Raw genomic sequence first — 24,056 nt, 5'->3', positions numbered from 1 at the left:
TTTTTTTCTTTTCTTCTTGATATCAAGTCATCACTTGATAGAAGAATTGGATGGAGATTGGAGGTTTGGACATGCGCGGCTGATGAAAATTAGGAGTTGAGAGGTGTTTTTAATGAAATTGAAAGAAGAAGGACTAACATGATAATCGACCTAAGTTGATGGGGGTAAACTGAAATTAATCCTTAAATTTAACTTCTCGGTAAAAAGTCAATTATGTCCTTTTTATTTATATTCATTTGTTTGTCACATTAGTAAATAGACAGCTCCGTCACGAAAATTGGACGGAGGTATCTTATTGATGCCAAAATCAATTTTTGGGTTTCACACTGATATTTTTTAAAGTTTGGGTATCACATTGGCCTTGACACAATAGTTCAGAGACAATTGGTGAATTTTTCTCTTAAATTTCCATTAAAAATGATGATTTGCCCTTTACTCGCTCTCTAAAGAGAAGATATACAAACAATTGGTGAAAACAAACTAGCTACATTGTTAATATTCCGAACATTCTAAACAAAAAGAAAGAACATAGTGGCTTTGGTTTCTGCTAAGGTTTCTCTGACGGCGGCCAAATGACCGAGACAGAGACCAAGATCTCAACGGGGGACGCCGATCCCCACTTCTACATGTGCGGTCGACTGATCGGAACGAACAAGTTGGTGGTGACTCCTATCCTTTCCTCGATTCTCTCCGGGGCATGAAATCTGAAGGAGAAGCTTTTGGTTCGTGAAGAGGAATCAGGTCGCTTTGTTTTTCAATTCAAGTTGAAGGCAGAGAGAGACCGGATTGTTGGAGGAGGGCCGTGGTCTTTCAACAATGGCATGTTTATCCTGGCAGAGTACAACGGACTTAGCCCGGTGGCAGATGTCTCTCTGAATCATTTGGAGGTGTGGGTCTCGATCACCAGACTCCGTTTTGCTATGAGGAACAACCACTACCAGAAGAAAGGCTTTACCCGACGAAAATAAAAAAACCAGGCCGACGAATTATTTTTTCGTCGGCTAAAGTCCACGTTAGCCGACGAAGAAAAAGTTTTCTTCGTCGGCTATGGTCAACTTTAGCCGACGAAATTAAAAGAATTTTTTTCGTCGGCTATAGTCTGTAAACTTTAACCGACGAAAAAATAAAAGTATAGCTGACGAAATTAAAATGTCGTCGGCTAAAGTTCTTTATATTTGCAGATCTGGACAGCAGCTCATCTGGGAAAAAAAAACGGGAGAAGAAAAAACGGGAGAAAAAGTTTGGGTGTTGTCGAAATCTGTCCATAATTAGTTTGTGGAGCTATATATAGGTACGTATATGTGTATATATGTTGATTTTGAGTTTTATTTGAGTTGATCGATTTTGAGTGTGATTGAGTTGATCGATTTTAAGTACGTTGGATGTATATATATATATATTGATCGATTTGGTTGATGATTTGATAATATATATGAAGTTGTTGTTAATAAGTAGATATATATATATATATATTAATTAATTTATAATATTGTGTTGATGGTATGAAGTTGTTGATGATATGAGTTGATGATGATTTTGTGATGATGTTGATATATAATATTGTTATGTAATTATTAAGTATATATATGTGTTAATTAATTTGTTATTAATTAGTTGTAGTACGTAGAATACTAAATGAATTAAGATTTTATATATGGAATTTAATTAATAATTATGGATAAGAGTTGGATTTCGCTTCCAAAATGGGACAAAAGATATGGTAAATGAGTTATAAATTTTCTGGAATATGCGCTGGCTAATGCTAACGGGAATACAATTTTCTATTGTCCGTGCACGAAATGTCAGTGTCGCAGCGATATGCATCGATTTGCGATTGACAAAGTATGGCAGCACCTGAAGAGTAACGGGTTTTGGGATAAGTACACATGTTGGTTATATCACGGTGTAACATCATCAGGGAATCCGCATGATCATGGCCAATTTTCTGAGACGGGCAGTACATCCAACGATCCAACAACGGCCTTCATCAATAACATGTTTTCTTATGAGAGCAGTGTATGCGCTCAAGGACAGTATATGCCTGAGCCGGTGCAGCCCTTCCCTAGAGCTGTCAACATTGCTGGTATTGACAAGTACAACAAACTGCTTGCTTTCCAACAAACCATGTGTACCCCAGTTGTCAGAAGACCGTTCTTGAAAGTGTGATGGACGTAATGAAGATTAAAGTTGAGACAAAATCGACCGTGAAGGCTGTTGATGATTATCTACAGTACACTGCTTCGATGCTGCCCCACGGTTATCGTCTTCCTACCACTCATCATAAGGTCCGATGTATCCTGAAAGATCTTGGGCTTTCCTACAACAAGATCCATGCATGCAGATATGACTGCGTTCTCTTCTGGGGTAAAGATCCAGAAGGGAATGACCTTGGTAGCCTTGACGAATGTCTGGTATGTCACACTGACAGACATAAGCTGATTCCTGCAGGCAATAGGAAACCTGTGAAGGTACTTCGGTATTTCCCGTTGAGTGATAGGCTGGAGCGGTTGTACATGTCTTCACACACGGCCGAAGCTATAATATGGCACGCTGATAGGGAATTGCATGACAAAGATACCCTTATACACCTTGCTGACGGGGAGACTTGGAAGCATATAGACAGAGAGTTTCCTCATTTTGCGTCAGAGGTCCGAAATGTGAGGCTTGGGCTCTCATCCGACGGGTTCAACCCTTTTGGCAACATGAGTCTTCAATACAGTGTATGGCCGGTGATTTTGGTACCGTACAACCTTCCTCCATAGATGTGCATGAAGAAGGAATACAATATATTGAGTTTGTTGATTCCGGGGCCCGATTATCCAGAGAAGTGTCTCGATGTGTATTTGAGACATTTGATTGAAGAGCTTAAGTTTTTGTGGGATGTTGGTCATCCCACTTATGACAAGTACATGCACAAGATGTTCCAGATGCATGTCATGGTTGTTGGTACCATCAGTGATTTTTCTGCCCGTGGGATGTTGTCGGGCAACATTGTTAGGGGATACAAGGCTTGTCCAGAGTGCCTTAACGATGAGGGGCAGAGGCGGAGGCAGTTCAGGACGACTGTGGGCCTTTGCCCACACCAGATTTTGACAAATCCCACCAATAGTAGGCTATTATACTCTCTGTGCCCACACATGACTTCTATCTATGCCCACACAAGCTACTTGTAAACCCCCACCAATATATTAGTCTTAGATATTGTATCCCCACATATCTCACATTCCCATAATCCTGTACAACAACCAAAAAGGGGAAGCTTCTCTTGTACTCTATCCAACAAATAATTGACTATTATTGCTTGGTTTTTGCTCAATAACACAGAACCCAAACAAATATGGAAGAAACACGGTCAAACACCCAAAGCCCCAAGCCCCCAAAGTCCCAAACACACAGTTTTGATCCCGAAAAACCCCCAAACCAGATAGTGCCTCCGCCTCTGTAGCCGACTATTCTCCAAACCCAGAGTCTAAGGTAGAACAGCCTGAACATGTACTGCCTTTAAGGCTTTAATCCTCTTTCTTTCTATGTTGCTCAATTCTTCTTTTCGATCAAAAAGATATCGAAATTGATATGAGAGGCATGCACTTGTTTCTTTCAATATTTGCGTCTGTCAATCTGTCATCATCTCTCTGTTATGTTCTGCATGCAGCAAGCCAGCAGTCAAATATTAGAATCAATCACCTTTTCATCTCTCTGAAACGCAGCAGTCACAGCTCATTGCAGTAAGAGATTTAAGAGGTTGGATTCTATCTTATATCTTGATTGAATGATTGATTGAGTAGCAGTCTGCATTTGTTTTCGTATTGATTATGTGTGGATGGGATAGTCTTATTATTAGCAGAGCTGAGCTCTATTTTTTGCTATTGATTGGAAGATTGTTAAGAACTAGGAATTGATTTTGTTTGAATTGCCATAACTTACACTTTGAATCTTTGGTATTTGATGCAGTTGTAACTTGGAAGTTGTGTGTAGAAGTCATGGAAAGGTTCTTTAAAAGGAAATCAGACATGTTGCAACCCCCTGCAAATTGTGAAATATCAAAAGACATTCGTGTTGAGGCAGAGATAAATTTGTCAGAGCTACCATCAGATCCTGGATTGCGAAAGAAAATTTCAGACTACCCTTTGAGTATTCAAGACCAAGTTCGAAGAGTATATTTGCAAAAGGGTCCTTGTCAGCCTAAAGATCACAAATTTGTTAAGACCAAGTGTGGAGCTAAGTATAGAAAGTTCATAGTTGCTTGGTTTAATGATTTTCCTAACTGACTGGAATATAGTATAGACAAGGATTATGTATATTGTTTGTGTTGCTACCTATTTAAAACTAATTTCGGAGATCAAGCAGGTGGTGATGCTTTTAGTAGTAAGGGTTATCAAAATTGGAAGGAGAAATCAAGGCTATATGTTCATGTCGGAGACCTCAACAGCGCCCATAATCATGCTTTGAGAAAGTGTGAGGATCTCATGAATGAAAGACAACACATTCGAAATATCATCAACAAGAATGCTAAGCAATCCAGAACAAATTATCGAATTCGACTCACTGCATCAGTAGAATGTATACGGTTCCTTCTAAGACAAGGTCTTGCATTCCGGGGCCATGATGAGTCAGAAAATTCAAGCAATCAAGGTAACTTTGTTGAGCTTTTACAATTTCTTGCTGATCATGATGAACAAATTAGAGCTGTGGCATTGAAAAACGCTCCAGCGAACCTCAAATTGACATCACCAACAATTCAGAAAGAGATAGTAAATGCTGCAGCAGTTGAAACGACAGATGCTATAATTAGAGACATGGATAATGCATTGTTCTCCATTTTAGTTGATGAAGCTAGAGATGTTTCTATAAAAGAGCAAATGGCTGTAATTTTTCGTTATGTGGATAAAAGGGGTTGTGTGATTGAACGTTTTATTGGCATTGTACATGTTGCCAATACCACTGCCAGAACACTCAAAAAAGCTGTAGATGAATTGCTTAGTAAGCATAAATTGAGCATATCAAGTTTATGTGGTCAAGGCTTCGATGGAGCAAGTAATATGAGTGGGGAACTGAATGGCTTAAAGACACTTATTTTGAAGGATAATCCCACTGTTTTCTATGTCCTCTGTTTTGCACATCAGCTTCAGTTAGCTTTGGTGGCTGTGGCAAAGAAACATAGTATTGTAGGTGCTTTCTTCACATCAGTTGCTAATGTTGTGAATATTGTTGGTGCCTCTTCCAAACATCGAGACATTCTTCGAGAAAAGCAGGCTCTTAATGTTATTCAAGCATTGAAAGTTGGAGAACTTTCAAGTGGAAGAGGGTTAAATCAAGAAATTGAGATTAAACGTACAGCCGTTGGAGCTCACATTATGGTACGCTCATAAACTTTATAGCCTTGTTCCCTTCCATAGTTGATGTGCTAGATGAAATTGCAAATGACAAAGTAGGTTCTGATCAAAAAGATAATGCATACATTTCATTGGGGTTATTGCAATCTTTTGATTACATATTCAGTTTGCATTTGATGAGGATTGTACTGGTATTAGTCATGAGTTGTCCCAAGCATTGCAAAGAGATGATCAAGATATAGTAAATGCAATGGATTTAGTGAAAATATGCAAGAGAAAGTTGCAGAATTTGAAGGATAATGGATGGGATTCTTTACTAGACCAAGTTGTTATTTTTTGTGGCAAAGAGAATATCATGGTTCCCAACATGAGTGAGCAGCATATATGTAAAAGAAAATCAAAGCGGAAAAGTCCAGAAATCACAAACTTGCACTATTATCGTTTTGATTTCTTTTGTGCTGTGATAGATCTCCAACTTGAAGAGTTGAACAATCATTTCAATGAGGGTAATACAGAGCTACTCCTTTGTATTGCATGTTTGAGTCCGAATTATTTATTTTCTGCTTTCAACATGGAACGTTTGATGCTTCTTGCTAGCTTTTATCCGACTGATTTTTCTACAACTGAGCTATTGTTACTGGAGTCACAGCTAGATATATATATCGATGACATGCAATCAAACACTAAATTTCAAGACTTGCATGGGATTTCTGATCTAGCACAGAAACTTGTTGAGACAGGAAAGAGTAGGACATATATGTTTGTCTATAAGCTCATTACCTTGGCACTAGTACTTCCAGTTGCAACAACCACAGTTGAAAGAGCATTCTCTGCCATGAACATTGTAAAGAATAGAACGCGAAATCAGATGGGAGATTAGTGGTTAAATGATAGCTTAACTGTATACCTTGCGAAGGATATCTTCAATGACATTGATAATGAGGCTATAATTCAAAGGTTCCAAAACATGGCTACACGTAGAGGACATCTGTAGCTGGCTTAAATTGTTTTGCAGGTATAAAAATTACTATTGTGCATTTGTGCTTTTTTGAATGTTAATTTTTACAAGACAAATGGATGTTTAAGTTTTCCATTGCTAGTAGTGTTAAATCATGTCATATTACCTGGAAACTAACATATCAAACCTATTTTCACATTCAGCAATTCAATGTCTTTGAGAAAGAAGTTGAGCAGCTTTTTGTTATGGAATGAACCAGCTTGAGCAGCTTTTGGTTACGGAGTGAACTAGCTTGAGCAACTTTTGATTATGGAGTGAACCAGCTCTTGGTGACAAGTCTGGTTATACCATGTGCATTTTATTATAGTCCAGACGTAGAGCTCCCATAAGAAACTACTGTTTTGTGTTTCTTTTGGGAAGATGCTTGTTCCCTGATGTGTTAGAAGCCATTTTTGTATATGTATGGACTTGCTGAAATTTAGGGATGTATAAAATCATGTATTGATTTGGGGTTATGAATATTATGAAAAAAGTGTGCCCCCATGTGTGCTTGGTTCTGCCTCCGCCACTGATGTGGGGAGCAGCAGTCATTGTAACAAGATATGCAAGTTGGGTCACCGTACTCTCCTTCCATATGATCACGAATGGCGGTTCGATGCACAGGCATTTGATGGGACCGTAGAAAACGGTGTGCCTCCTAAAAGATGGACGGACGAAAGAAATTTTAGCAGTGCTTAATAAGTACGATTTTGGGCAGCTCAGCAATCATCCCAAATTCTGGACACATAAGAGCATATTCTGGGAACTCCCATACTGGAGTAAGTTATTGATCAAGCACTACCTAGATGTGATGCACATAGAAAAGAATGTTTGCGACAGTTTGGTGGGCACAATGCTAAACTTGGAGGGGAAGATGAAAGACAGTTTTAAGGCACGCATTGATCTAAAAAAAATGCAATTAAGAAGACATCTGTGGTTGAAAGAAGGGAAGAAAAAAATGCCTCAAGCTCCTTACACCGTGAAGCATGACAAGAAGAACGTAATTTTCAAGTGGATGAGTTGTGTGAAGTATCCTTCAGGCTATGCAGGAAATATAGCCCGGTGTGTGAACTTTCGGGACAATAAGATGTACAGGTTGAAGAGTCATGACTGTCATATCCTGCTACAACGTCTCTTTCCTATTTTCATTCAACCGTTCCTTCACCGTCAGGTGGTGGAGCCGTTAGTAACGTTGACAAGATTCTTTCAGAAGTTATGCACACGGGAAGTGAAAAAATCTAACCTCTGGGAAATGCAAGAGGACATCATTTATATCATGTGTAAATTTGAGAGGATATTTTCTCCAAATTTTTTTGACATCATGCCTCACCTGATGATCCATCTTCCCGAGCAATTATTGCTTACCGGTCCAGGACACTACACTTGGATGTATCCCATGGAAATGTACATTTTTTACACCTGAATTCCTCAATATACATGTTCAATAATCATAACACTTTGCAACTTGATTTATAGGCAACTTGGAGACTACAAAGATTATATGGCTAATAAATCCGCACCTGAAGGATGTATAGCTAAAACATATATTGTGCACGAGTGCGTCATCTACATGAAGTTGTATTTAGGAGCGTTGAAGGAAACTCCGCAAACCATACCGGTAGATGTATCGAAGTTCAATCTTTCCATACTCTCCAGTGATGTTGAAGTTTATGGAATTTTGCCAAACTCCTACAAGTTGCAACCACATGAGCTAGTCATTGCCCATTGGTGGGTATTGATTAACTGTCCAGAATTTGAATACTGGAAAGACATCCATCTAAATTGTCCAGACATTAAAGGTGATCTCGATTACCACAACAGGGAGTTCGCAAACTATTTTGGCGGCTGGGTACGTAATTCAATATTTATGTACGTGTTTATGTTTATTGCATAATTATCCATATTTACAGTTGAATGGTTGATTGCAGATGAACCGTATTCAATTTGATGGTCACCTAAATTGGTCGCACGAACTAAGACTTCTAACGATGAAGCCGATAATGTCAAGAGTTTATCCGATGTGCAAGGTGAATGGCGTGCAATTTATATGTGAACAGAGAGACAGCGGACGGAGAACACATAATTCTGGGGTCATGGCGCATGGTGGGCGGAATAGAGTTGACTATTACGGTGTTCTCCATTCAGTGGTGGAACTCGTTTATGGGCAATGCATGATAGTGCACCTCTTTAAGTGTAGATGGTTTGATACTAGGCCGCAGAGCATGAAGACCAATCAGTACAGAATATTATCGGTGAACACTGCTACAAGTTGTTACGAAGATGACCCATTCGTTTTTGCCACATCGGTAAAACAAGTGTTTTATCTTGATGACCTTGCTAAAGGTGACGCGTGGAAAGTAGTTAACCTTGTGCACCCTCGAAACATTTACCGGGTGGCTACACTTGGAGAGGCCGAAGACGAGGAAGAAGATGTTGTGTATCAACAGCCCAGCGCAATAGGTATTCCTAACTCCTCTACCGTTCGCCTTAGTAATCTACCGTTCGCCTTAGTAATTTTAAAGCGGGTCGTTCGGTGCGAATTCGTGATGAAGAACCAAGGCTTATTGATGTTGATCCAAAACAAGAAACAGATGAAGACTCTAGCGATGAGGAAAGACATAGATTACCAAAAATTAATTCTAATACCGAAGAAGACTCATCGAATGATTTCGATTACAAGCCTTAGTTTTAATTCCAATTACATTAATTTGTAATAAAAAAAATGTATAACCTTTATAGTTTATATATGTTGAATTCATATTTCTGATATTTATATGAATTTTGGGGATATATGAACATGAAATTAGTATGGTTTAAACCTTCTGGTTTTTTAATGTATTTTTTACACTTTAGCCGACGAAATATATCATAATTCGTCGGCTTAAACCATCTTAGCCGACGAAATATACCATAATTCGTCGGCTTAAACAATCTTAGCCGACAAAATATACCATAATTTGTCGGCTTAAATCATCTTAGCCGACGAAATAAGTCATAATTCGTCGGCTAAGATGCCGTTAGCCGACGAATACCCTAATATTTCGTCGGCTAAACCCAAAACCCTAAAATTTTTATATGACTTGTTAGGTCTCATCGGTTTGAAACTATTTTCAGTTGAAGGTCCGGCCAAAATACGTAATTTAGACGGTCCAATGACCTTTTCCGTGCGTTTAGGGGTTTGACTTACGGGATTGACCGTCCGGATCGAGCCCTTAACCATGTCGGATCAAGTTGAATTTTTTCCCATACATGTATTTTATCATGATGGTCAGATCTGACGGTGGGATTTTCGTTTCTCAAGTTTGATCATCACAATCACAATATGCCTACTAATGTTGTATAACTTGTTTACCAAGTGTTTTAAGTAAATGTTTCAAAAACAAAATATACGTAGAACCTTCAAACGCAAAAAAGTCATGAAATAAGATATGACCAGAATGGTGAAATACGTCTACGGTTGAAAAATCATGGTATTCCGATAAAGTTTCGGTGCCGATAGTTGCGGTCAATGTAATTTTTCATTCTTTATCCCTATGCGTAGCCCTATCTTCGGTGGTTATTTTCCGTAAAATTATTATATGATTTGTTGGGTCTCATCGGTTTGAAACTATTTTCAGTTGAAGGTCTGGCCAAAATACGTAATTTAGACGGTCCAACGACCTTTTCCGTGTGTTTAGGAGTTTGACTTAACAGATTGACCGACCGGATCGAGCCCTTAACCTTGTCGGATCAAGTTAAATTTTTTCCGATACATGTATTTTATCATGATGGTCAGATCTGACAGTTGGATTTTCGTTTCTCAAGTTTGATAATCACAATCACAATGTGCCGAATGTATAAAAATACTTTAGCCGACGAATTTCAAAGATGAGCCGACGAATTTCAAAGGTCAGCCGACGAATTTCAAAGTTTAGCTGACGAAGTAAAAATTTCGTCGGCTAAAGTTGTACGGTATACAGACAAAGACCCAGCGCTCAACAGCCTCCACAGCGCGTTTCAAAAACCCTAGCTAGCTTCCTCCGCCTCCCTCTCCCAGTCTCCCCAGTCTGCCTCCTCCGCCTCCTCTCCCTCTCCCGGTCTCTCGCTCCGCCTCCTCCACCTACTGCTCCAGCCCCCGATCCGTCCTCCTCTTCACCGTCCTCCTCCTCCTGCTGCTCCAGCCCCGATCCGTCCTGCTCTTCACCGGCTGGCCTCCTCGAGCCCTCCCTCCTCCTCAAGTACATTTCAACCCGAAGAAGGAGGTGTCCGATCTCTCTTGGGTTTCGACTGCATTTCAGGTAATTTTGCAATTTGTTGTTATGTATTGATGATGTACGTCAGTTGTTGCCTTTGAATTTGCGGAAGAGTTGGCTTTATGTGTTTGCTAGTTCGAGGCATTCACTCTCACATTTATTCTCTAGGACAAGTGACGATTGCTTATTGTTTTCTGCTCATAGTTTGGAAGATCTCTCAGTCATTTTAATTCATGTTTCTGAAATTTAGTCCTTGTTCTCAATCAAAATTTAATGGGGTACTAAGGAGATGAGGTCATTTGCATTTGTTGTGAATTTTGGAGAATTAGGAAACATAATTTGTATTTGGTATCTAAGCCAATATAGATAGTGCTGAAGTGCGTCAATTATCGATTCAAGTAGGAGGAGAATAGTTTAATGGTGTTTTTTTTGTTGACTAATTGAATGGGTTTACATTGTTTGATTTTGTGGTGTTGTTACGAATATGAAAATAAGCATGAAACTGACCTCCTCTTCTTGTCATGAAATATAAATCTAAAAGTTAGGAGCTTAAAAAATTAATTTTTAAAAGTTACAAATCTAAATTTTTTTTTCAAAAGGCTGACGCCTTGGTCAAGCTCTCGCACCATAACCTCGGCTACGCCTTAGCCTTTTAAAACATTGGCCTTGATTCAAATTAATATTTTAAACAGGATAAGCGGTAATTTTAGATCGACGAAGGGTTCGAAGAGCCAAAGGTCCGAATCGTCTGAGGGAACCTCTAGCAACCCTCAAACGTTGTTTCGGGGCCCCATGACAGCCAAACGTGCGACCCTTCTGGAGACGGCGCAAAGACAGCCGGAGGTGCCCCCTTCATCGAGGCAGCGGGGCGTCCCTCATTCCTCGAGGCGGCTGTGGCCTCAGACCCAGACGAAGGTGTATGCACCCCGTATGCCTGAGATACACCGGGCGCCCACTCTGGGTCCTACTTCTTCGGATAGTGGATCATTTGGGGTACAGATGCCGCCGCCTCATCTGTTCCTTCTGCGGATGATATCGGCCTTACCTGTAGTCGACGGCTCAGGGACGCCGATTTATCCACTGCCTCCGCCAGTGGATCCATTAGCGGCGTACCGGTTCGTGCCTTTTGATACGCCTCTTATTTCCGCGAGGGTATCATCATCGGCGACAGAGACCGAATCCGTCGCGTCCGCCGCATCGCCCTCAGGTAATGAAAGATAAATGATTTGTTTTCTTATAATTAATAATAAAGGGTCTCCGATTTTAATAATCAATTTGGTTTATCATGTGATAGGCACCGTCGGAGCGAAACCGACAAAGAAGAAAAGAGGCCCCGTCACAGAGAAGGCTCTCGAGAAGACCGTCAGTACCTCAGGGACGATCGTCATCGTTACTGACGGGGATGGCGACATAGTATCGGGCGGGAAGTCGAGGACGTACTCCGGCCGCGTGGGAGCTCTCATTAGGGATAGAGTCTCTATGTTGTGGTCAGACTGGGGCGAGGTCCCGTAGGAGGTTAAGGACATGGTCTACAACGCGGCGATTTTACAAAATGCCTCAATAATATTATGTATTACATTGTTGATTTCTCGAAAAACTAAACTAATAAACGGTTAAATGCAGGTGTGGTTTGAGGTTCCCTAGCACCTGAAGAACAGCTGGGCGGACGTTGTGCATGAGGGAAGGTACGTTGGGAAGTTAATGAAAAAACAAAATTGTATGTGATATTAATAATATTTCTAATATTTTTGTTGTATCTGTAGGTACAAGGAGTGGAAGAACGAGTTGCGGACCCACTGGACTACGCACGGGAACACACGTTCTGGTATCCCTGCTGAGTTCTAGTACAGGGAGTACGAGTGGTGTTGAATTCTAACATCAGAATTCAACAACCCTCGTAAACAGGTATTTAAAAAAATTAATTAGTTAATTTGTCATTAAGTACGTGCGTTTTTAAATATTTTACTAATAGTTTATTTTTTTCTTTAAAGGCCGTTTCCCGGGCAAACGCTCAGAACCGGCACCGCAACACAAGGAACCATCGTGTCGGTTCTAGACCGTTCGTTATCTTCATGGACGAGGCGGTCAGTGAACATTCAGAAGTCAACCGGTACGTCTATAAGTACGAGAAGGCATATCCTGACGCCAAAGAGGATATTGTAAGTCATCTTACGTTTTAAAATTTTTAATTTTACTTATATATATGTCAAAATGTTAATTAATAATTTTTTTCCTATCCAATTAGGCGAATGTGAGGGAGGCTAGTGATGAGGTGATGAGTGCTATAGTGAGGGAGACATGGCCGGACACGCAGGAGGAAGAGATGTCCGAAGCCATGTCCCGGATCGACACTTCGGATCCGACGATTGGGGCGAGGATCATGGGCACAGCCTTCCCACCGCGGGCAAACAACTTCTACTGCCGGGGTCTAGGAAAGAAGGGCGAGGGGGTCCTGAAGACCACTCTAGGATGTCAATGAAAGGCAGCCTCGACTAGCAGCAGGACCACGACCACGACCACCAGGACGAGTCAGCTAGAGTCGGAAGTTCAGAGACTACGGGAACAGCAAGCTGCTTAAGTTGCCTATAATACCGCGCAGCCAACCTATGCTGCCGAGATATATGCCATCCAGCAGGCCCAGCAACAGCAGATGTTCCAGTACATGCATGAGTTTACAGCTGCCCAGCTTTAGGGACTTCCGACTCCGCCCATGCCTCCGGCTATACCGCTACCCCAGCCGCCGCAACCTCCGCAGCAGCCCCCAGAAGCGGATATTAATTTAGACGATCTGGATTTTGTGTAGTTGATGAATTATATAGTTTTATGTGCCTGTTGTTGGTTATATGGAATTGTTTTGGTGTATTTTGCAGCTTGCTTGGAATGGTAATTTAGAAATTTTCAGGTTTTTTTTTTACTGGAATGGACTTATAGCCGACGAAATACGCCATAATTCGTCGGCTATAGTATTTTAATTTTTTTATAAGGTTTAGCCGACGAATTATGGAATGTTTCGCCGGCTAAACCCTTTTAAAGCCGACGAAACAGACTATATTTCGTCGGCTTTAGTTATTTTTTTATTACATACTATAGCCGACGAATATATTAAACGTTTCGTCAGCTAAAGTCTCAGACTACGGTCGACGAAACATTTAAGATATTCGTCGGCTAAATTCTGGGAAAAAAGCCGACGATCTCTTTTTCGTCAGCTAAATTCTGGGACTAAGGCCGACGACGTCTTCTAGTTTCGTCGGCTAAAGTCATCGCCGACGACTTTTTCCCGACGAAATCTTAGCCGACGAAAACTCGTCGGCTAAGATCTTAACCGACGAATTAAGCTAACAAGGCGACGAAATTTTTTCGTCGGCTAAATTGCTTGTCCTGGTAGTGAACATGGTTCTTAGCCGTGCTGTGAATGGGTTAGGAGTTTTTGTGAGAGCGGATCCGGGTCCGATTCAGAGGAAGGAGAAGATCCAACGAGTTAGGGTTGTGTTGGACGTTTGAAACCGGATTCCGGCCGAACGCATCTTTGACTACTCGTCGGAGGTAGCTGTCAAGCTGGAGTTTAAGGTTGAAAGAGCTCATGGGATTTGCTAGGATTGTGGATACTTTGGGCATGGAGGAGGTACCTGCGATAAGAGCTTGATTTGTGGGTTACTGGTGGTTGATGTGGTTAGCGTCGTCGACGGTGAGGCGGAGCTTTTGGCGAGCCGATCAATGGACGGTTTGTTGATGGAGCCGGTTCTGTAGGTGGATGAGGCTACGCTGACGGGGGTGGAGGTTGGTCTGAGTGGCAGCAAGGAGGCGGCTACGCTGGTTGTTACTCCCCCGACTTTTTCGGTGGGAAACCCTAGTTTCAAACTAGGGTTGACTGAGCAGGTGGAGTTGACTGACGGTACTGGGCTGGGAGGGTTTCGTGGGCCTCTGAGGATTGGGCTAGGCCATTCTAGGTTAAAAAGGAAGTTTGGGTTTGGGTCTGAATCTGATGGGTTTGGGCTCTCTGTAGATGGTCTAGCTGGGACTGATTTGGTGCTGAAGAAGCCCAAGTTGAGCTTCTCTGGTGAGCTCGTAGAGCTTCCAGTGCAGTTTGGAAGGATTCCTCGAAAAAAGTCTCCTAAGAAGAGAGGCCACCCTCGTGGCAGTCGTAACAAGAAGAGGACAATGAATGGAGATCCGGAGTTGTCGGATTATATGGCTCCTAGTTCGGAGGGCGCCAATGCATAAACAGGCCTCGAGTCCAAGGCTGAGGAGGAGTAGGCTCTGGTGCATCTAAGCAAGACCCCTTCTGATCTCTAATAGCTTCTCTCTTTCTCTCAATTTGATGATATGTACACCATTGGGTCTTAGGCCTTATTCGATTGGAAGTTGAGTTGTTATTAGGGATCCGGAGGTTATTTTGCTTTCTAGTTTTCATATCCACTTTTTTCGATATAGCTTTGAGGTTGTTATTTCTTTTCGTAGATGTAGTTTTACTTTTCGTTGTTATCTGTATGTATGGTCTTCGGACTATCCTAGTTTGACCTTATGGTCATTTTGATTGTTGATCAATGAAATTTTCCTACCTTCAAAAAACCTAGCTACATTGTTTTCACATATTCTGTCCAGATAATTCAACTAAAGAAGGACAAACACACTATTGAGTATTGACTTGACGTAATATATGCTATTATGTATAATTCCAATATAGTTTTTTTTATGGGAATAATTCCAATATAGTTGCTAGTAGCGAAGGCAACGATTATTGTCGGCAACATTGTAGCATCACATGTAAAAATGGCCTAAAATGTTTCCCAAATGTGATGTAGCTATGTGCTCCCATTAACTAATGCAACTCAGGGATGGTCCGTAGTTGTTGGACTACACAAATGAAATATCAATAGGTTTTACTTCTAGGCGTTTGATTTCTTGTTGTTGGACTACCCATTCCTTAATCCTTCCCTTTCTAATTGCAAAAAGTTCAAATGGGAGGTTACACAACAATTAGACAAATAAGAATACATCGTCTAACCTTGTCAAAAGAATGAATGTATATCGTTCTTGAAGTACACATCGAGTGAGATGTTTTGAATAAACCATAGTTTTTTAAGACCAATCGTGTCGTACATCGATCCCACTTTAGTTTCTATTCTTATTTATTGAGTGAATTTAAGTAAATATGATATGTTAATTTGTTAACTATGTTTTTTGACCGATTATCAATCGGTTAACTTAGTTTTCGGTAAACTTTGTGGCAGATGCTTTTGCAAATGAAGGTTACCAACTCCCCAACGAACGTGTGTGGCAAGATGGATACCCAGCAGCTGCTTCTAGAGCGCTGCTATTTGATATTGTTAACCTCGGGTTGTCCGAGAGACTTTTTTTATGTAATGTTTTAGTTTCGTATCAAAAAAAAATAATCGGTTGACTTAGTTTGAGCTTCGGGTCCTGCAAATATCGCCCTTTCTCTCTTGTTCATTTCAATTGTTTGAGGTTTCATACAGATAATACTTGGGTATGGGCCTTTTTGTCATTAACCCAATTCACAGCCAGAAGATCCATAATCCTCGACCCGACCCAACAAAGTTTTTAAAAGCACGACGACAAAAGAAAAGGACGCAACGGCGGGACCCGCCGGAAGTACAACTCCGACGGACGTGTCGCCCTTCAGTCTCCCGCTACTGCCAGACGAGCAGAGAGACCCCCACCTGGCCAACCCAAGCGCGTGGGGCACATCCACAACAGTCCACTCACCCGTCCACCAATTGGAGCGTCTCTCCCACGCGCTTCCTCTCCTCACAACTCCCGAGACAGAAAAATTAGAAGCAGGGGAGAGAAGAGGATCGTGGTCTCTGAAAACTCGGGCCAGACGACACGGAAAAGCCTCAAGTATCGACACAGGGATTGTCAGAATGTCAGTCACTTACTCTCTCTCTCATCTGACTCTGACAAAACCCACCCAACACTTTAATCAAAGCAAATGGCTTCTTCCTCTTCTTCTTACACCACACTTTCATCTTCACTCATTTCACTCCTCTCAGCTTTAAAGCTCGACGAAATGGGTGTCTGAATCTGTGACCAAGTTGGCGTTTTTTTATAAAAAAAATGGAGGGCACCCAAATCGTGAAAGTGAAGCATGAGTTCATTGAGGTGTGTAGTGATGATGAAGAAGAGTCGTCGTCGTCGGCGCCGTCGATCAAGCTCGGTCTTGCGGTCGGCGGTGGAGAGGTGGGGAAGAGGAGGAGGAGTAGTGAGTTCACGGCGGCGCAGTTGAATGAGCTGGAGCAGCAGAGGGTTATATATCAGTATATAGCTGCGGGGTTGCCTGCTCCGTTTCAGCTTGTGCTTCCCATTTGGAAGAGTGTGGCTGGCGCCAGTTTTTCAAACGCTGCTGTCTACCAGCAATATCCCAGCTGTAAGGATATTTCATCTCAACCTCTGTTTTGCTTTGGTTGGTTTATTAAAGTTTAGCTGTGATCGATAATTTGAAATGGTTTTTCTTGTAACTTTTATGGGATTTTGAGGATTGTTGGGTTTGATTTTGTAACCGAGTCTTTGAGATTTAGACAGTCGTAATTGACCTGAAAATGGTTGGGATTGTGTGAAAGTTGATTTCTGTAAAATTCATTGCAAGAATGTCTTTTAATCTCTTCCAAATGGATGTCTCTGCATTAGGCTTTGAATTGTGATGGGGGTTAGTTAATTTTGATCAACTTTGTGCAGAGAATTTATAACGAGCAGTAGGACTAGGACTGATCACAATGTTGAGTTTTGTACCTTGGAGAAGAATTAATGTTTCGTGGAATTGAACTTAAATTGGCTTCATACATGCAGACTGCCATGTGAATTTGTATCTTATGACTGGATTTGTTGGTTAGTTAGTTTGTTTGTTTTGAATGACAATTGAAGCCGTTCTCTTCTGGTCTAGTTAATTTGTAACTGTTATTTATCCATTTTTATTGATTGTTGGCAGTTGTAAGATATGGGGGTTTCGACTACAGGAATAAAATGGATCCTGAGCCAGGAAGGTGTAGAAGAACTGATGGAAAAAAATGGAGGTGTAGAAGGGATGTAGTTCCTTATGAGAAGTACTGTCAGAAACACATACACAGAGGGCGCCAACGTTCAAGAAAGCCTGTGGAAGCTTCTGAAGTCACTCCTCCTCCCAGCACAACGCTGCTCAAGAATTCAGGAGGGGAATTGTTAAATTCAAAGAAAAACATTCAGATTCAAACCCAAAAAGGCCTTCTACTTATGGCGCAACCCTCCAATAGCGTTAGTGTCTGCCACAGTCCAACCACCTCTAGTGGCTATCATGAGTTAGCTAAGAATAGTAGTACAGTTGCATACACTACCAGCACTCCTTCATACATAACCGCTACTACCCCTGCTGCTGCTGCCCCTTCCACCACTGCTGGACAAATGCCCGTAACCACTAGCGCTTCCGTTGACAATAACATCTTGATTGGTGCAAAAGACAATGGTTACAGCTACCATGCTAATAATTATGGCATTATCAGAGGAAGCAGAAACACCATCAATGTTGGTAGTAATATAGCACCTGGATTAGGCTTCTCCCCCAAAAGTGTTCTCCAGGCAGGACATATGAGTAAGATTGAACCTTTGTGCCATGCATGTTTCCTTTCCCCAAATATATATTCATTGATAAGGATAACTACTGGTCCTGACTCCTGTTAGATTTTCCTCTCTATGAATGTTAACTTGTTGTTGCTTGGTATAAAAACTCTCTGTTCACTTGGGTCTTAACAGAAGAGGTCTATACTCCATAGTACACGTTGAAAATCGAAACTTTAAAATGGTTTTGGGCACTAAAGCTCTGCTATAGCTTGTCCATCAATCATCATATGATGTTTATGTACTTGTTTCATTTGCTTTTGTTTTCAGCTCTTGTAAGTTGCAATGGCTTATACTTTGACAATGGAAGTGGCGAAGAACTTGAACCAGGCAGGTGTAGGAGGACAGATGGAAAGAAGTGGCGGTGCAAAAGTAATGTTCTTCCTAATCAGAAGTATTGTGACCGGCATATCCACAGAGGAGTAAAGCAAATGAGAACCTCCAGCCCTGTTGCCACTGCTTCTACCTCAGCCAGTGCAATGAATTCTACTCGGCCCTCTCAGATCACAGGAATAGCTGAAGAAATCCCTAGTACAAATCTCACCATGTCCATCCCAGCAAGATCACCACTGGTGCAAAATGATGAAAAAAGCAATTCCAGCAGTGACAGTGACGCAACCATTACGGACACCAGCCTTTCTGCTTATGAACAGCTAAGTTAGGTACCTCTGCATCAAATTTCTACAAGAAAAAAGGAATTTCGAAAGCAAGAAAAAACAGAATTGGGCGATGTGTATTGTAGCTTTTAAATTGGTAAAATCAAAACTGCCTTGTGCAATGTGGGGAAATATTAGCCTATCCTTTACGGTTGACAGTTGACACCAGGTTCATGCGTTTTTTGGTAATCCGGTCTGCTATTTAAAAACACAAGAGGGACATGAGAGTAAAAATAAAATAAAAAACGTTTTGAGTTTGTCCGAACTGGGGAAACAAGTCTATTTGTTTGAAAAGATTAAAGTATCGAGGACATGCATTTCATAATTTAATCTGTAGTTTTAGAAACATATGACATATGATTCTTGTATTTGTTTTTTGTTTTGTTTTACGGTTCACTTGATTTTTTTTTTTTTGACACGTGAGGAAACAGTAGAGTTGATTAGTATTGTTTGATTGAGCAGGAAAACCAAATTCCGGTGACGTTCTTTGATACCAAATCATTGTCTCCATCTCCATCTATAGTGGTAGATATTAGTTTTCATCCTACCATGCACTGAGCATAAGTTTGTATTGTCATTTTCATATGACGATTTAGAAGGGATTAAAAGAGATGTTCAAAAGCTAATCTAATCCAACCGGAAGTGGGAAATCAAATGAGCTAGTCAAATCCAACTTGGAAGTGGAAGTGGGCAGTCCATATCAAAACCGAAAACATTTTCACTTCCGGACTTGACTTATACCCGGACTTGACTTATACCTTCAACTTTACTATTAGCCTATCCTTTACAGGTGCCTATATAACCACAGCCGCCCGCCATGCGTTTTCTCTTTTCTCATAGCCAATATTGCTTTCTGCATAACTAAATTGTGTGACATCTTTAATTGTCTTCTTCGATGGGTTTGATGCATGCTATGTTTTCTTCACTTGCATCTCGTTACATGTTTCACCCTCCGGAGTTACCGTTCTACACACTGAATGAGGAGGAAGGGAGCAAGAAGCTAAAGCTACGGTTGAGACATATTTTGAACCCAAACATTCCTAGTTGTAAGCCAGAGTATTTAGAAACTCTAGACATCTTTAAGATCAGAACCAAGAGAGGGAATGATATTGTGGCACTGTATGTTAAGAACCCCTCGGCGTCGTTGACTATTCTATACTCGCACACTAATGCAGAAGATTTGGGTGTTCTATTGAGGGACAAAAGCTTCAGGGAGCTCAGCAATGACCTTGGAATGAATGTGATGGTGTATGATTACTCCGGTTACGGCCAATCAACTGGGAAGCCAAGTGAGAAAGACACTTATGCAGATATAGAAGCTGCGTATGGATGCCTTGTGGACAGGTATGGTGCAAAGGAGGAAGATGTTATCTTATATGGGAGATCCATTGGTTCTGGACCAACAATAGACCTTGCAACCCGGTTGCCGAAACTGAGGGGTGTGGTTCTTGAAAGTGGTATCACATCTGTCTTTCGGGTTGCATCTCTTGCATTTTGTGGCGTAGTGTCGAAGCGACGATCATATTCGTTTGACATATATAAGAACCTAGAGAAAATAGCTTTGGCTAGTTGTGGTGATTCATGGAACAGATGATGAAATGGTGGACTTGTGGCATGAGCAGCTTTGGTCTCATTCGAAGTACCAGTATGAACCATTGTGGATAGAAGAAGGGAAACATAATGACTTGGATAAGTACCCACAATTCACAGAACATTTAAAGAAGTTTGTATCAGACATGGAGATAGAATCTGGTTATAGAAGAACTAGCCAGAGAAGTCGTCGAGGGCCGGCCAACTCCGAAGAGGATTAGAGTTCAACAAAGAGTTTTAATGTGGATCAGCCGGAGGAGCAAGCAAGGAATGTCGATGGAAAAAGATTCAGATCAGTGGGATTGTTGAATTGTTTTAAACCGGTGCATGATTCTCATAAATAAGACAAAAGATAAGATTTTATGTTTCATTCTTCCCAAATCAACTAAGGAGAGTGAAATTCACTCACTAGATCATGCTTTCCTTTTTAGTAAGTTTGAATTACAAAAATTCACCATCATTAGTACGTACAACTGTGATATAAAAGTTATTTTGATATCCGGACTCACAACACTATCATTATGACATATGAACTCATACCTTGATATATTTTTATCTATTTTCCTTTGATGGTTTTCTTAAAATGATAACGTGGCAAAACACATCAAACGCATAGTTAGCGAATTGTCCCAAGATATTGTAACTATTTAAGCTTCATCAGGTAAAAGAAGCCTCATCAAATAGTGATGGTTCCAATAATTATTAGATTTTTGATATAAACGATCCATCGTCTCATTGTTCAATAAAAAATGTTTATGAGAAGTACAATTGATTCAAATAAATTAATTATATATTAAAAAGTAATATTAATTATTTTTTAAAGGAAGAAATTATAGTTTGACGAAAAATAAAGAAAATGCGCTTTCCTTTGTAGTAAGTTTGAATTACACAAATTCACCATCATTAGTACGTGCAATTATGATATAAAAGTTATTTTGATATCCGGACTCACAACACTATTATTATGACATGCATATGAACTCATACCTTAATGTATTTTTATCTATTTTCATTTGATGGTTTTCTTAAAATGATAACGTGGCAAAACACATGAAACACATAGTTAGTGAATTCTCTCAAGATACTGTAACTATTTGAGCTTCATCAGGTAAAAGAAGCCTCATCAAATAGTGACGGTTCCAATAATTATTAGATTTTTGATATAGACGATCCATCGTCTCATTGTTCATAAAAAAAGTGTTTATAAGAAGTACAATTGATTCAAATAAATTAATTCTATATTAACAAAGTTATATTAATTATTTTTTAAAGGAAGACGAAAGAGAAATTTTATATACACACCCCTAAAATCTTAATACACATCCCTTTCGTCATACACCACTTATTTAATTTCTCATTCTGATATTTACTAAATACACAACCCAAAGTACCTAAATTACCCTTAATATAAAAATCCATGAAATATCTTATTATGTGACTATATTAAGACTATTATTATCAAAATGAGTATATATTTATATAAATTAACATTTTATAAATGTTCATATCTATTACTAGTGTTAGATTCATTATTCATTTCAAATGTTAAACATGAAAATGATAAAAAAGATGAAAAGTACATTTGTGAATAGTAATTAATATAGCGAAATAGGTGTTCATATGTATAAGAATTATATCATTTCACACTTTGACGCTCTAAACTTGAAAATTATGAGTCTTTCACTACCAGAAGAAAGACTTTAGCTGACGAAAATAAAAAACCAGGCCGACGAATTATTTTTTCGTCGGCTAATATAGCGAAATTTCCCTTCGTCGGCTAATTAAAAATTTTCGTCGGCTATGGTCAACTTTAGCCGACGAAATTAAAATTTCGTTGTCTGAATAATTTTTTTCGTCGGCTATAGTCTGTGAACTTTAGCCGACGAAATATTTAAAAGTTCAGCCGACGAAAAATATAATTTCGTCGGCTAAAGTGCCTTAATTTCGTCGGCTAAAGTGTCTTATATTTGCAGATCTGGATAACAACTCATCTGGGAAAAAAAAAAACTATACGTAGAACCTTCAAACGCAAAAAAGTCGTGAAATAAGATATGACCAGAATGGTGAAATACGTCTACGGTTGAAAAATCACGGTATTCCGGTAAAGTCTCGGTGCCGATAGTTGCGGTCAATGCAATTTACCCTTATTATTCACTATGCTGCAGATTTGGTTTTTGGTGTCCGATTGACTGTTGTGATACCTTTCCGGAAGCGTAACGGCCCTACGAGTCCGTTTAGGGCTTCAAAATGCAGTTTTCTTATTTCCGATTAGAGTTGACCGTTTCGATCGAGCCCTTAACGTTGTCGAATCCAGTTGAATTTTTTACCATAGACATCTTTCGTCATAATGATCATATCGGACGGTCGAATTTTGGTTTGTAAATTTTAGTCATCGGAATCACGTGTCTACTATTTACAGTTATTATTCCCTATGGGGAGCCCTATCGTCGGAAGGTAAATGTCTCAAAATTTTTATATGGGCAGTTGCGTCTCATCTACGTGTAGAGTTTTTTGTGTGGAAGGTTTGACCAAACCACGTAATATAGAGGGAGATATGAGCGTTTTCGTGTGATAAGTGACGATGGATTAGGGTTAACCGTTTCGATCGAGTCCTTAACGTTGTCGGATCCAGTTGAATTTTTTACCATAGACATCTTTCGTCATAATGATCATATCTGACGGTCGAATTTTGGTTCGTGAATTTTAGTCATCGGAATCACAACGTGTCTACTAATGTTGTACAACTTGTTTAGTAGGTTATACAACTTTGTGAACCAACTTTATATAGGAAGCAAAATTATCAAAAATCTCGTGAAATAAGATGTGTTCAGAATGGTGAAATACGGCTATGGTTCAAAAATCACGTAAATCGGGTAAAGTCTCGGTGCCGATAGTAGCGGTCAACCCTATTTACCGTTATTATTCCCTATGGGGAGCCCTATCGTCGGAAGGCAAATGTCTCAAAATTTTTATATAGGCGGTTGCGTCTCATCTACGTGAAAGTTTTTCGTGTGGAAGGTTTGACCAAACTATGTAATATAGAGGGAGATATGAGCGTTTTCGTGAATTTATAGACTTTAGCCGACGAGATATTAAAAAAGTCGTCGGCCAAGGTCAAAAATTTTTAGGTGGTAAACCAAATTTGGAGGACAATTTTCAAAGGACTTTAGCCGACGAAAATATATGAAAAGTTGTCGGCTAAAGTCGAAAAATTTTCAAAATTTTCAACCAAAATTTTTTGCCGGTCAACCAAAATTTTCAAAATTTTCAAAAGAGTTTAGCCGATGAAAATAAAGAATTTCGTATGCTAAAGTTCTTTATATAGGAGTTTTACCGAAGGTGGATGGTAAGAAGTCTATTTCGCCTGCCAGATTTTCTTCTCGGCCTAGCTCCGCCGTCAAGCCACCGGAGACCGCCACACTTATCCCAAAAGCTTCACCGTCGTCTCTACTTCATTGCTGGACAGGTGGTGCATCGAGTGGCGCCGCCGTGAAAGATAAATCGAGCTCCAAAACTCCGCCAGTTCTGATTCGGTGTCGATCGAATTTCTCCTTCCTCAGGTCACCATTTAGTGAGTTCTATATATGGATAAGTTGAGTTTGATTAGTACTACATTCCCCTAGAATTTGGTAGCTCGATT

At 40.2% G+C, this 24,056-nt stretch overlaps 2 protein-coding genes and 1 pseudogene across 2 annotated transcripts; all 3 read left to right on the top strand.

Annotated features, from left to right (window-relative positions):
* Nucleotides 1-3,980: 3,980 nt before the first annotated feature.
* Nucleotides 3,981-6,213, top strand: LOC101295762. Its single transcript, XM_004308398.1, has 3 exons — nt 3,981-4,176; nt 4,348-5,357; nt 5,500-6,213. The coding sequence occupies exons 1-3, from the start codon at nt 3,981-3,983 to the stop codon at nt 6,211-6,213; spliced, it is 1,920 nt and encodes a 639-aa protein (XP_004308446.1).
* Nucleotides 6,214-16,576: 10,363 nt separating this feature from the next.
* On the top strand, nt 16,577-19,013 carry LOC101313153 (growth-regulating factor 9-like). The gene is made up of 3 exons (XM_004306853.1): nt 16,577-16,950; nt 17,509-18,144; nt 18,441-19,013. The coding sequence occupies exons 1-3, from the start codon at nt 16,641-16,643 to the stop codon at nt 18,830-18,832; spliced, it is 1,338 nt and encodes a 445-aa protein (XP_004306901.1). The 5' UTR covers nt 16,577-16,640; the 3' UTR covers nt 18,833-19,013.
* A 708-nt stretch (nt 19,014-19,721) lies between these two features.
* LOC101295468 lies at nt 19,722-20,637 on the top strand (annotated as a pseudogene).
* The last annotated feature ends 3,419 nt before the right edge of the window (nt 20,638-24,056 follow it).

This window comes from Fragaria vesca, linkage group LG7, assembly GCF_000184155.1.
Source record: "Fragaria vesca subsp. vesca linkage group LG7, FraVesHawaii_1.0, whole genome shotgun sequence".
NCBI lineage: Eukaryota > Viridiplantae > Streptophyta > Magnoliopsida > Rosales > Rosaceae > Fragaria > Fragaria vesca.
Note: the sequence above shows the minus strand (reverse complement) of the source record. Positions and strands in the feature narration are given on the sequence as shown.

Bases quoted from the DNA above. Each gene is read 5' to 3' on its own strand.
- LOC101295762 (XM_004308398.1), top strand. From the start codon at position 3,981: ATGGAAAGGTTCTTTAAAAGGAAATCAGACATGTTGCAACCCCCTGCA. The intron at 4,177-4,347 runs GTCAGCCTAAAG...GAGATCAAGCAG, and splicing joins ATATTTGCAAAAGGGTCCTT to GTGGTGATGCTTTTAGTAGT. The intron at 5,358-5,499 runs GTACGCTCATAA...TTACATATTCAG, and splicing joins CCGTTGGAGCTCACATTATG to TTTGCATTTGATGAGGATTG.
- LOC101313153 (XM_004306853.1), top strand. From the start codon at position 16,641: ATGGAGGGCACCCAAATCGTGAAAGTGAAGCATGAGTTCATTGAGGTG. The intron at 16,951-17,508 runs GTAAGGATATTT...GATTGTTGGCAG, and splicing joins CTACCAGCAATATCCCAGCT to TTGTAAGATATGGGGGTTTC. The intron at 18,145-18,440 runs GTAAGATTGAAC...TTTTGTTTTCAG, and splicing joins TCTCCAGGCAGGACATATGA to CTCTTGTAAGTTGCAATGGC.